This window comes from Dermacentor albipictus, chromosome 1 (genome assembly GCF_038994185.2).
Source record: "Dermacentor albipictus isolate Rhodes 1998 colony chromosome 1, USDA_Dalb.pri_finalv2, whole genome shotgun sequence".
NCBI lineage: Eukaryota > Metazoa > Arthropoda > Arachnida > Ixodida > Ixodidae > Dermacentor > Dermacentor albipictus.
Window position 1 is genome coordinate 434,703,170 of NC_091821.1, and position 13,990 is coordinate 434,717,159.

The 13,990-nt window shown below is 50.9% G+C and overlaps 2 protein-coding genes across 4 annotated transcripts in view; one reads left to right on the forward strand and one right to left on the reverse strand.

Moving 5' to 3' along the window:
• Positions 1–774: 774 nt before the first annotated feature.
• LOC135908193 (semaphorin-1A-like) lies at positions 775–4,975 on the forward strand. The gene is made up of 2 exons (XM_065439947.2): positions 775–1,146; positions 3,275–4,975. Exons 1-2 carry the CDS (start codon positions 886–888, stop codon positions 4,829–4,831), a joined length of 1,818 nt encoding a protein of 605 aa, XP_065296019.1. The 5' UTR covers positions 775–885; the 3' UTR covers positions 4,832–4,975.
• LOC135908172 (putative ATP-dependent RNA helicase Pl10) overlaps positions 4,870–13,990 on the reverse strand; it is a 76,123-nt gene continuing 67,002 nt past the window's right edge. For 2 of the 3 annotated variants that reach the window (XM_065439936.2, XM_065439927.2), the window contains exon 14: positions 4,870–13,427. In XM_065439936.2, the coding sequence (XP_065296008.1) occupies positions 13,181–13,427 (247 nt within the window). In that variant the 3' untranslated portion in view covers positions 4,870–13,180. The remainder of the gene's footprint in view (positions 13,428–13,990) is intronic. The other variant, XR_011511470.1, reaches the window with a different exon arrangement.

Sequence of the window (13,990 nt, forward strand, 5' to 3'; positions counted from 1 at the left end):
ACTACTAACGTGGGAACACTACTATTTGTGAAACTCCCGCGGAAACAACGCCGGAAATAGAAATGGGTGGGGGGCGAGTTGGCATTCCATTCTTGAGGCGAGCACCGCAAAACAACAATAGATAAATAAATAAATAACCGTAATACGAAGCCAAGGAAGAATGAAGGCAGCACTGTATCCGCCTTCCTTGCCATCGTATGAAATCTTGGCATTCCTTTCTCTTGTTTTTTAGTGCTGTTTTTCCGAGGAAGGGGGAAGCAGAAAGAATAACCTGCATTCTCTTTAAAGTAAGTTTGCCCTGAGAACACACCTTGTCTTGTCTTGTGTCACCTTTTGTATCATCATCGACCTCTTTTTCTTTTGTTATGTCCACTGCAGGACGAAGGCCGCTTCCAGCGATCCCCTATTACCTTAGTCTTGCGATAGCCGATTCCAACTTGTGCCCGCGAATGCATATATACATATATATATATATATAATCTTGACGAAACATGGGGAATCGGTAAAATCGTACAAGCCCAAACTCATATAAACTCTAAGGAAAATTCGGGAGAGTACGTTGGAGGGTGAACAGGTTACCTGCCGCACTGATTCCAAGAAAAAGCACGGCCCACTACGGGGGATAGTACAAGGGTCGAAAGGCCCCTCTGTACTCTGGGCGGAAAAGGCCAAGCAGGCCCAGGGCCTTACTAGAGCCCTAACGCTCAGCCACGTCCCTCTTTACCCTTCCCCCTTTCAATAAAGTTTATCACCACCACCAAGGAAGACGACGAGGAGCATCTCATCAACGCGGTGGCAGCACCAGCGAGTAATGACCGCACATCTAATGGCGACAACGCTGCAGGAATCGTGAAACAATAAAGAAGCCAAGGCGTAAGTACAGCCATGCGTGCCGCGTCGAGCATCCTCTGGCCGCTCTTTGTCGCGGCGGCTCTCGTTCCGTTGGCGGCGGCCACCTGGGAGCGCCAGCTGGAGCCCAAACTGTTCATCGAGGAGTACCCGCACCAGCTAGTTCGAGTGTTCCCCGCCGACAACATAACCGCCGCGGCGGGAGAGTACCTGAGACTCCTCCTTCTGGACGGCGACTTCGTGCTCGTTGGGGGCCGGAACTACCTTTACAACCTGAGCGTTCACACTCTCGATCAGGTGAGACCGAATCCCGATAGTGCGCTTCGGCTAGAACCCGGGCGCCTCGGCGTCGCGCACTTTGCGACTGGACTGTTTACGTCGCGAGGATCGAGCGTCCCCTCGTCCCGAATGATTTGGTATAACGGCCAGAAGCTTCACAACTGGGATATGGGGCACGTCGCAGTGGAGGGCTGCGCATTAATTTCGACCAGTTGGGGCTGCCACTGAAGTGGCAGCTTGGGCTTAGCGCTGGTGACGACGAGTGCAGTGGGCTACGCGCACGTCTACCACCACGTGGGCTCGTTTTCACGTACGTGCAAAGCGCAGTACAAGAGCCTTTCTGCGTACGAAGTACGGCTGTCGCGGCTGATATTCGAACCCGCGACCTCGTGCCGAGTACAGCAGAACGCCATAGCCATCTGAGGCACCACAGCGGGCTACGCAGCAATGAACCTGACGATTGTGATGATCACTTGATCCGCTCTTCAGATACTTTTCACGTAACTGTTGTTCATACCGCGCTGTTACCAAGGTCGTGCAAGCGCAGGGCGTCCCTTCTCGATGTCAGAACTGCGGGCCGCTCTCTCCTCACGTTCAGTCTGTTCCTTCCGAGAGCACAACTGCCTCGAGGTTTCTTCGAGACTTTTTTTCTTTTTTGTTCTCGGCACCGGTATTTCTGGAACCGTGTAGTCCGCGCGGACTGTTTTACTCAAAGTGCAAGAGGTTTCGGAGCATGGTCTCCGAGATCTGGCGGAGCGCCCTATAATCGTGGCCGCTCTAGACGCGGACCTGTGACGAGCATTACTCAAGACCGAGAAGATTGCAAATACATTTGCAATGATCTGCATGCGTGAAGTACTGGCCTCCGGATCGATTTAGGTGAAGGCGAGAAAACAAGCCTAGAACAGCCATTTCTCGGGGATTGTAGACTACCAATGACTCGTGTTTCAATCTTGGCAAATGTAAAGTTTGGTTAGGTCAAGACATACTGTAGGCTATGCAGTCTCTTCTTCTATACATGGGCTCACGGGGAGTGCCTGTAGATTTTTTCAGGCAGATGGGGGGGGGGGGATGTGAGGATACCTAAGCATTTCGTACGAGTTGTGAATGCGCAAGCATTAGTGCCCAACTGAACGTCGCTGAGCGGTCCTTCGAGTTATGAACTCCTCGCGGGCAAACAAGCGCGCTTTGATTTCGCCTAACCGAGGCGCAGTTAGAAAGCAGGCGAGAGCTCGCGCGGATAACACAGGCTTCGTAGAGCGAAGGTGACGTGGCGTCGCGGCGGTGCCCTCTCCCCTCACGCAAGGCCTGGCGCGCTCGCGAAGTGGCGTCGCAGCCAATGGGAAATTAGGCGCCGTTTCGCTCCTACAGACGACAGACGCCGGCTTTTTCGCTCAATGAAGCATTCAACACTTTCGCATAAAAGAAAAAAATACAGGAGCTAAGGGCGCGGTCAGGGCAAGGGACCGCGCCAAGAGGCCCGCGATAGTTAAAAAATGCGAGTACTAGTTAATATATGCATATTCGGCGTTGCAAGTTCTTATATCAGGGCAAGGGACCTCGCCAAGAGGCCCGCGATAGTTAAAAAATGCGAGTACTAGTTAATACATGCATATTCGGCGTTGCAAGTTCTTATATAACTAAATATAATTGTACAGTGCTGACACGACGGCGTCGATTAACCTTTTTTTTTTCAATTTTCCAGCACAACGAAGGCTCATTTGATTGGCGGGCACATGGATACGAAAGCGTGTAGGCCAGCGGCATCATTCTCTATGTGCGATTGGATACATAAACGCGCAGTGAAGGTCAACGGTATGGGCGCGGGCTGCGCGCTACCCACCGAACGGAACCAGGTCGCAGGGTTTGTCGGGGTTAGCGCCGGATTTTAGACCGTTGCACTTATCATCTCCACAGTTCAACATTCTTTCGCTTCTCTGTAAGGGCGGACCACGTAGAAGAATACGTGCGCCTGCAAACTACTCGGAACAGTTGACGCTTTTCACGTGGCTGCTGTAACGAGGCTTCAGCGACGTTTCATCCGGGATTGCGCATCGAGGCCCGCATTTACGCGAATCTACTGTGTACTGCACGCGGCTGCAGCAGCGCGGTCCGCCGCGAGATAACGCGCCCAAATACCTCGCAGGCGGGCAACATCAGCTGGCCAGCGTCCGGTTCGAGCAACCCCGCGTGCACAGACCGGGCAGTGCCGACCGACCTCAACTGCGCCAACTTCATCCGCGTGGCGCGGCACCTGTCGCCGCAGAGCCTCCTCGTGTGCGGCACAAACGCGTACTCGCCGCGCTGCCGCGAGTACAAGTACGACCCGGTGCATCGAAACTACACCTGGAAGACGGACGTGGACGGCCAGGCCATCATCCCGCAGGACCGCAACAGCAGCGCCGCGGTTCTGTTCGTCAGCAACAGGCAAATCGCCGGCCTGTCCGCGCGAGCCGGCGTACCGAAGTCGCCCGCCGTGCTGGCGGCGCAACGCCTGCGAACCAGGCCAGAGGAAGCGACGCAGCTGGCCGCCGACGCGGAGTTCGTGGGCGCTTTCGCGTTCGACGAGCACGCCTACTTCTTCCTCACGGAGACAGCGTCCGAGAAGGACCACTGCGGTCCTCGCACCTCGGCCACAGTGGCCCGAGTGTGCGTCAACGACCCCGGCGGCGCCCCGCCGCACGAATGGATGTGGACGACGCTGCAGAAGGTCCGGCTTCACTGTTCGCTGAACGGCACCAACCCATTTGTCTTCACCGACGTCGCAGCCGTCAGCCCGATCATGACCCGCTGGAACAAGGCGTTCGTGTTCTACGCACTCTTCCGGATTCAGGGCAGCCCCTTCAGAGGGTCGGCCGTGTGCGCCTTCAGTGTGGACGACCTGATCGCCAACATCAACGACGGGAAGCCCGGCCGCGAGAAGTGCCCGGCTCAGCCAACCGTTGTCGGTAACGACACACAGTTCCTCCAGAACAACAGGCCGCTGTCCAACAACGAGGTGCACAACTACCTTAGCGAACCCATGTTGGCACACGTGGGTTTCGACTACCACTACACCAGCCTCTGGATCGACCCGCAAGTACGCACCGTAAGCGGGAAGCGCTACGACGTGTTTTTCATCGGGACTAGCCACGGACACGTCATCAAGGCCATCAATGTTGGCCAGAACTCCATTTCGACAGTTGTCATTGAGGACATCATAGTCTTTCCTGGAGAAGACCCAGTCCTGGACCTGAAAATCGTGCGACGACCCGGCCTGGTCACTCTTCTAGTGACTACGTACCACGAGCTTGTCTCTGTGCCACTGGACAACTGCAACTGGACGGTGCGCACGTGCACACAGTGCGTCGGGCTCCAAGACCCGTACTGTGCCTGGAACAAGGACACGACCAAGTGCGAGAGCCTCGTGGACCGGCCGGCGCCAAAGAATGCAGTGCAGGAAGTGGTCAGAGGCCACAGCCTGGAGTGTCCAGACGAGTTTGCCAAGCACATGAACAACATGAAGTTCCCACATGGCAGTGACCCGTGGACCATCGACAACGCGGCTACCAGTGGTCGTGGAATGCCTCACCTGTACAGCGCCCACACGCTGGGCTTTGCGATCACCTTCTGCATCATGGGTTCCATAGTGATTGGCTTCGGTGTCGGCTACTGGTACAGGCACAACCAGCGAAAGGACATGGCTTACTTCAACTACCGCTGAAGCAAAGCCACCACTCAAAAGAGACAAAGACAGCTGCATGCGCATGTGTGACTACCAATCTTTCTTTATTTCTCAGTTTTGGAACAAGTCACATTAATGCATCGACAATAAAAACGCCCAGAAACTCTGGGCCAAACAATCCTCCCCACGTACGGTTACAAATCAAAAACATGCTTTTGCTATACCCAAAAGGCAAAAAAGACGAGACTACAAAAGAATCTAGAGTACAGGGAGTCAGCCTTTGTTTTTAAACTTGTGTGTACGTCGCGAAATCGCCAGGCCCGCCCGGCATGCCTTTCATCATTTTATTTCGTTTGACCAGACTATGCTGTCAAGCCATAACTGGCGGGATGTCTAATTGTTCTCTCGTTTCGGGAAACAAACAAGCGCGCCGTTTGTCCTTCAGAACCGGTTTTGCACATGCGTGAAGAACATTTGGGGTATAGCGCACCTTCCACACTAGGGAAAACGCTACACTGCGCATCAATTACGTTTTGCCGCGAGTAAAAAGTGCTATGTGCTTCGGTCATTTGTTCTAAGGTGGACAGTATTTTTCACGTGCCGTCACCGCCGAAACGCAGAGACCTCCGGCATAAAGAAATTTGAGTTTGTCGGCGTCTTCCCCCCACTTAACGCCAGGACTGAGAGGGAGTTTGGCAATGGAATCTCCCAAGGCTGACGCATGTTTAAGTTCCGCAAGGAAAGAACAAAGAAATGACTGCAAAAGAAGGAATCTGGAACGGAAAACCACCAGAGGAAGTAACCTCATTAGCCTAAACTACTGATTGGTACTTAACACCCACAAATTCTGGCAGTGTTTTTAGCGACCTCATAATGGAAACGACTTAAAAAAGCAGAAACATGAACTTACGCCAACAATTGCCTACCCAACCCAGTGTCTTGACTGCCAAAACCCGCCATACAAGCCACCCCGAATAAAAACACTGCCTTACGAAAAGATATTCCACCCAGTATTGTACTTTCCATTGTGCATTCCAAGCAAATCGCCAAGTATGCGTTTCTCAAAATGATGCCCAGCGACTGACTGGTGGCATCATAGTGTAGAGAGGAATGAAACATTGGGAGCCACATCACGTACGCACCTCCTGCTCACTGCAGTACAAGACAAGGCTGTCCTGCACACTCATTCCCAGTTTGCGTTATGTACAACGTCCCACAGATGTACCAGCAGGCAAATATGCAGGCACAGTTATTACTCCCGTGAAAACATCCGCCGCAGATTGAATGAACCTACTTGCGTATAAATTATGTGATGTGGGCGTCGAGACAGAGTCGCTGTCAATGAGACCTCTTTTCCCTCTCCCGATGGACTGTATGTACAGGTGCCGCCCAGAGTTACGAGGAACACAAATGATGGTAAAACAAAAGGTGGGGGAGTAGGTGCCTTTGCCATCCAAACACTGCAAGGTCCCAAGGTCCTTCCAGACACACACAAACTCTCAAGCAATAGGTAAGGCACATTCTTGGCATCAAGAGCAAAAATAACCACAATGCACCAGCGATGGTCGATGGAAGTGCGCTCTTGCCTCCTCCTAAACACAACTTCTAGCGTCTCGCCACTTCAGTCCCTCGTACAACCAAAGGAAAATAAGTTCTGCAAGTGCAAATTGTGGTCAGCACAGCGTCGAAGGGAAGATAAAAAAATGCTTCAAATATCTCGTAATAAACACGGGCGAGTCCTGGAGTAGCTGCGAAAGATCACTTTGACAAAAGGGGGCTAAAGAAATCGAAAAAGGTGCAATTTTCAGAAGACACCTCGACCCAAAAGGCACGGCATTCACAAAGCAAGGCCACAGCCCCTTGCCAAACAGGAAGGGCGAAGACTAGATCGAAAACACTCTGCTCGTCATGGCTTGGAACACCACTCTCTGAGAGAGTTGCATCAGTTCATCACTGGACCCAACAAGCGAAAACCATACTAATGTGGGTTTGATGTGGCATTCCACTCAATCTAGAATGCAATCGCCTGTTCCTCCCTGCACACGGCAGCAACTGAAGCTTGCTCACCGTGTGATCACAGACTTGATGGCAGACAAGGGAGAAAAAAAATTTAAAATATGGAAACCACCCAGAGAAAATGCAACGAGAAATCACCTGCAGGCTGTTTGGGCCATACATATATATATATATATCATATATACATACATACAACCGCACGAAGGCGACACGTGACCACCTGCACGAATGAAGGCGCAGTGACGTACATACATATATTACAAAGAGGAGGATGGGAATGGGAGTTTTCTTGCTAAATGAGGATGCAAATAACAGCAGTGATCCCTAGGGACTCATTCGCCTTGGATGCAGAGTCAAGTCAAACAAGTGTGCAGCATGTGGCTCCCCTGAAAACACGCCAACAAACAGCGCTCCTCCATAAACCAACTGCTCACCCCCCCCCCCCTTCCCTTGAAACCTATCTAGAAGCTCAGGTTACGCGGGAGGCAGGAGAAGTTCTCGAGTGCCCCACTGTGCTGCCTGCAGAGCAACAATTGCTTTGGGTACAGCAGCACCGCTAGACAAAGAGACGCCACAGACTGAAGTTGCTGCAGCTACATGTCGATAGTCCTAAGACAGCAAAGCGAACAGACTGCTTGGCTCTCAACAGGCTTCAGAGGAAGAGGGCGGCTGTTGTTGCACAGCTGGCCCACATTTTTCCAGCCCTCATCCACTTCCCGTCATCCGCCACAAGACAGCACTAGTCGGGAAAGGAATAACAAAAAAAGTAAAACCCAAAGGAAGAGAGGGGTACATGTGTCTGTGTACGTAAGCGCAGCCCCGGGAATACTTCCCCACTGTCATGGTCCCTAGCCCCCTCCTCTTCGCAGAAGGAGAAACCTGCTTGTCCTGGCCACAAAAAAAGAAAGACGCCGCCTTAGTGTGCGCGTGGATCATTTTTTTTTCTTTGGTCACGGAAGGTCTCTGCTCTGATGCTTTGCGCTGCATCGACGGACAGAACGAGTTTTTTTTTTCTCTCCCAACCCAGCCCACAAACTCTTTCTCTCTCAAAAACTTTCACTCAGTCACTATGCCTCGTGGAATTAAGTCATAATTTAGTCACAACAGAAGTTGAAAGACATTAAATTAAAGCTATACTCGCCGTTAAACGAGTTTGCCGCCCGAGCTACTCAACCACAAGCGGCAGAGCTCTTGGCAATAAGGGCACCAAAAGTTCTAACTACAGTGGGTACCCATTTCTTGCATTGAAGTTTGAACAAATCATCCCTTCAAATGCCAAGAATGCAGCGACCTCGAAGACTGCACCACTACTAAGACGTACATACAATCTTTGTTCATAGTGCCAATTAAAAAAAAAATATTCCTAGCTTTACTGTACACCTAGCAAGAAAAACGGCAAATCCATCGAGACGAATCTTGGCCGACTCTCTCCACCCTTCAACACGGGAGGGACTGGGAATAAGGTCCCCCAGAAATACCAAGCTCCGACACCCTCACTGCAACCTAACTGGGACGTTCTTCGTCCCTCCACCGTTCCCAACTTACAGTCGGTCGGTCGCCTTGGATACAATGCACTTTCTGGCAGGCAAGGCGTGCCTGACGGATGTGCCGCACACTTGCACCACAAGTCTTGGCACCCCACAGACACACAAGTTTGCGGGTGTGTGTCCCTCTGGAGTGTGCTGACTGTACTATGTGTGGCACCTGCCTCGCTCACAGTGCGAGTCTCGATTACGAGAGGCTCGCAGCACTGTTAGAGCACACTCAAACACACACACACACAGTAAAGAAAAAAAAGGTGCACAGCCACATAGCAGCGCTGGAAACAAGACACCTATAAAATGCTACATACAGTCTAAGGAAAAGAATGCAAGGAACATCTATCACACTGGAACCACGTGCACGTGTGTCCACTAGCGTAATGCAGGCACCAGGCTTTCTTTGTTTTATCAAGTGCACTCGCAACATTCAAGGCACAAGGAGAGCCCGTTTAATTTCTCCCGACTGTCGGAACAGTCCCCTTGCAAAACAAGCTCTCTTTGAGCCTCCAGCAAATATTGCAAAAGCAGGTGAAAAAAAAAAAAAAAAGTGTCCCCCCCAAATAGGTAACTGCGCTGCACCAATAAAAATAAAAAATCGAGAGCATACGCACCAAACAGCAACATTACTAAGCATTCAATAAAAAACAGCTTTCGTAGCACAAGACATGACTATGTGTGGCTTACAAGTGAATGTGTAGAGCGCAAGGTTATTAATAAAGCATTTCTGGCACCCGAAGAGGTGCCTCTTGTTCACTCAGTGTACACTCTTGGTTAACCATCGCACCACACTGGGCAACTGGTTTACGATAGCATACCATCCATTGCTGCATTGTTGAAATAAATATTCAATGCTTACATCACTATGTTTTGCTCAAAGGGCAAACATGGCTACCTCAAGTCAGTTAATCGCTCAACTCCTACAGCAGACACGGAGCCTCATAACCTGTGCTTGAAGATTTTAAAAAAGTAGAACCACAGCAGCAGCTGAAAGCTGCGACGCCTTGCTTTTCGAACGTTGCACATTAAAAAGACGCGCAGGAAAAATAAAGAAAAAATTTAGGTGCACAATCTACTAGGCAAGGATAGAGAAGCAAGGACTCTCCATCATTGTACATGGGGAGATTTAGTGGTGTGCAATTGACAAAGCTACGTATGCGGGATTCTTGGTTTCTTATAACTCCAATAATGCAGCTAGGTGACGCTCATACTTGAAGCTTCGGAGCAATGCCTGCCGATGTGAATCTCAAAAGGTGTAGCCACAAGTTCAACACTTCTTGTCACTTCCTAAACATCTGCGCATCCCATTGGGGCCAAATTGGCAGCAGAGTCTTGCACAGTTGGTCGGGATTACCTGGAAAGACGCGCCACTGCACGTACGACGCCAGGGCACAAGAAATGAATCCAATGCATTCCAAGTAAGAGTCTCGCGTAAGACTTGCAAATATGAAACACAGAAGCTCTGAACATTACAAACAAGTGCAGTCGGCATGCACACCCAGAACACACATACAGAATAAATAAACAGAAGTGTAACCTTGCATTTCAGATGGAAGACAAGCCCACAACATTGGAATTCGCATACTCGTGTAACGCGTCCTAGGGAGCCAAACAAGCTTCGGGATAGTGTATTAGAAGCACGTGAGTACCAAGAACGTGCAATTAACAATAAACAGTAATAACGAGCCCAGTTTCTACAGGGCCTTCAAAGAAATAGCAAAGGGCCAATGGGTCTTACAGAGTGCATCGCTGTGACCATGAGATCCAGAGTCGCAAGGCTACCGTATATACTCGTGTAAGGGCCGCCCTCGTGTAAGGGCCGCACCCCAACTTTGAAAGCGGATATTTCGAAAAAAAAAAAACAAAAGTTCAAAATGTCCCGCCAGAAAAGTGTAGTTAGTTCATTTACAGCCAGATGGCGCTGCACGCTTTTCCGCTTTTATTCTACTTCCGCCGACGCGCCGACCACGCTGTTGACAGCGCGCCGCCATATTTGCCTTGTGCGGCCTCTTTGTTGGCATCGTTCCTAGCATCGTGTCGATACGTTGGCAGCGCGACTTCAGATCGGTGTCGTCGGTGTCACTTTGTTGGTTGTAGTGAACCCTGCAGAAGCCAGCGCACGTGACGGACGATGGGCCGGCATCTGAGATCATTCACTGCAGCATTTAAGCTGCAAGTGATTGACTATGCCGAGGAGCACGGGAAGCGGGAAGCTGGACGAAAGTACGACGTCGATGAGAAGCGCGTGCGTTACTGGATGAATCAGAAAGATGCCCTCGCCGCTACTAACAGGAGCCGAAAGGCGTTTCGCGGGAAAAAGTGCAAGTACCCGCAACTCGAAAGCGAGCTCGTCAACTACGTCGTCGACACACGAAGGGACGGCTACGCCGTATCGACTGACATGATACGCGTCAAAGCCCTCAGCATCGCTCGCCACATGGAAATACCCCCGGCACAATTCAAGGCAAGTCGGGGCTGGGCTACGCGGTTTATGAACCGTAACCAGCTTTCTATTCGGCGCCGAACGACGATTTGCCAAAAACTGCCGCGCGAGTACGAAGACCACGTCATTAAGTTTCATCGCTTCGTGAATGCTCTCAGGAGGGAGCATGAATACGACCTGTCCCAAATTGGGAATGCGGACCAGACACCTGTGTGGTTCGATGCACCGGAAAGCACCACAGTGGATTTAAAAGGTGCGAAAAGTGTGTCTGTGCGCACGACTGGTGCAGAACGCCAAAGGTGCACTGTGATGTTGTGCATCACGGCAGACGGCAGGAGGCTTCCGCCGTACGTCGTATTTAAAAGGAAGACTCTCCCAAAAGAGAAGTTCCCTCAGGGAATCGTCGTACGTGCGCAAGAGAAGGGCTGGATGTCCGAGGAACTGGTCGTTGACTGGATTAAGACCGTCTGGGCAAACAGACCTGGAGGGCTGTTACAACGGAAAGCCCTCCTTGTTTTGGACAGCTTTAGGGGCCACTTGACCGACCGCGTCAAGAACCGAGTTGCCGCAACTCGTACGGACTTGGCCGTCATTCCCGGTGGCCTGACGAGTGTGCTGCAGCCGCTCGACGTATGCGTCAACAGACCATTCAAAGTGGAATTTCGCCGATGTTACTCTGAATGGATGGCTGGAGGCGTCCACGAGAAGACCCCTACAGGACGGCTGAAGCGGGCGTCGCTCCAACAGGTGTGTGAATGGATTTTGAATGCGTGGCGTGCCATGTCAGTAGAAGTAGTTGCTAAAAGCTTCAAGGTAACGGGAATTTCGAACTCCATGAACGGCACCGAAGATGACCGTCTCTGGGAAGACGCGGACGCCGAGGCGAGCTCCTCCGAGAACGAGGACAGCGAAATGGAATCCGAATAAAAACATTTCTGGCATGTCATTTGTGACTCTTGCACTCTGCTACTGTTGCATAAACAGTACAGACCTTTGGCCTGTACTGCCTGTACTAAATCGGCCTGATTCGTGTAAGGGCCGCACCTAGCAAAATTTTCGAAGAAAAAGTGCGGCCCTTACACGAGTATATACGGTATGCTAAAAATGGGCAAACTATTTGAGAAAAAAAGCTTTTATTGGTAACATGCCAATGAGCATGTTCAGGTTCTTTTTTTTTCCCTGGTGTAAAAAGGAGCCTTTCAAATGTGTGTTCCAGGTACAACAGCACAAAGAAAAAAATAACAATACCTTAAATTAGAAACAAGCTACTTTGTGGCCAGCTGCATTACATTATTGGTCTGCAAAAGGTGGCTGCTACTGCTGCCCAGAAAATCTGCAGTAATACTCCTTTCCCTGGCAGGAGAGACTGCCATACGAAGTGTTCTCGTGCCCCAGGACAGTGCTGAACGTTTCAAAAGCAGCATCCCGAAAATGCCTAGGAATGGCAATTTGCTGCTCACTGCCCGGGATGACAGATGCCTCACTTGCAAAACTAGGTCCCGCAACTTCTTCCCTAAAACCAGGCTGTAATAGCTAGCACCTAAGCTAAAGGAGGGGGGAAAGCAAGAAAGCCTTCACACTTCAGGGTAAATAAAACAAGTGAAGAATGCAGACTTGATCAAGACAGAAAATCCGAGCAGGAAGAAAAAAATAAAAGGAAAGAAAAAGTGACAATGAGCAAGAATAGAGAGGTTTTAGGAAGTAAAAAGGGAGTGACATGCGTTGGGAAACTTGTGGGTCCGCACACCGGTGTGAACAAGAAAGGGAATGGGCTATCTAACACACAAATACGCACACATAAAAAGACTATATATACGTGTATGCCTAGACAACAGTGGGTGGTGCAACGCAAAAATAAAATAAAGAACATAAAAAAAGTCAGCGAAGAAAAAAACTATGTTCGGGGGTCCTCCTCTCCTCAACACGACCAAGGGGTAGTTGCTTCGCAAAGCCTACAGAGAAACGGCCGCAGCAATGACCACAAACTACACAGGGATCACAGCTACTGATTGAGATAGCAACAAAATGGGTGGGCGGGAGATGGCAGCATGTCTGGGCAATGAGGCCTTGCTGCAACATACGTGTATCATCGAGAGACAAGTAAAAGGAAGGCCATGCCTTTCTTTCTCCCATACCAATGTTCCATTTGTTGCCCCTGTCACGCAGCACCGAAAAAGACATGCTGGCTCCAGCCCCGAAGTTGCGCGCTCTTTCTTTTCTTTTTCTCTCCTGTGCTGCCCACCACTGGCTCAAGAAGAACGGCCCGTGCGCAGCAGTCGTGGTTGAGGGGGAGGGAGATGCGCTGACCGCAGAGACGGGTGGAAGAAGAGGAGGAGAAACTGGCGTGGGGAGGCGTGTCGGCTGGTGGAGGGAGGCCGCGCAGTGCGCCCCTCAGTTGCCCCACCAGTCATTGGAGGCGCTGCTGTAGTTGCCCCCGTAGCTGTTGGGCCTGTAGCCGCCCACAAACTGGCTGCTCGATCCACCATACTGGGGTGCGCCGCCGTAGCCGCCGGGCCCACCGCTGCGGCCGCCCATACCGCCTCCCATGGGAGGTCCGCCCATGGGACGATCGCGACCTGTGCTGCCTCCGTACTGACGGTAGTCGCGGCTGCCAAAGCCACCTGAGGAATACCGGGAACTGTGCAAAAGAAAAAAAGTGCAGCCAGTTAGAGAGAAGACTCCATAACTTAGTTCCAGGGAACCTAATGTAGGCACCCTGACACTTCCACTTATTCACACAGCTGATAAATAGAATAAGCGAGCATGCTGTTCCCCAAGCAGGCATTCTATCGAGTTTGTGATAAACTGGTTGGACAGGTGTCTTACTGACCCGACAAAGGTCATCACCACTATATCCTGTGGGATCACAATCATGCCATAGCATGGATGGTATTCACTGTACTGAGGAATGTTGTTAGCAGGTTTAGCTGCATATGTTTCAGGTGCAATGAGAGAGCACTGCTGTACGCATGAGTGTGTATTTCAATGCGTGCCATGCATATTCGATTGAGACTGTCGTCAAGAGCTTCAAGGTGATGAGAATCTCGAACAGTATTGGAGGGCACGGAGGACGACCAGCTCTGGGAAAGCACCTATGAAGCAAGCTCATAAAGTGACGAGGATGACTGAATAAATATGTTACTGTCTACTCCTAGTGGTTAAATTATTCGGCATAACAGTCAGAGTACAGTTTAAGGCTTC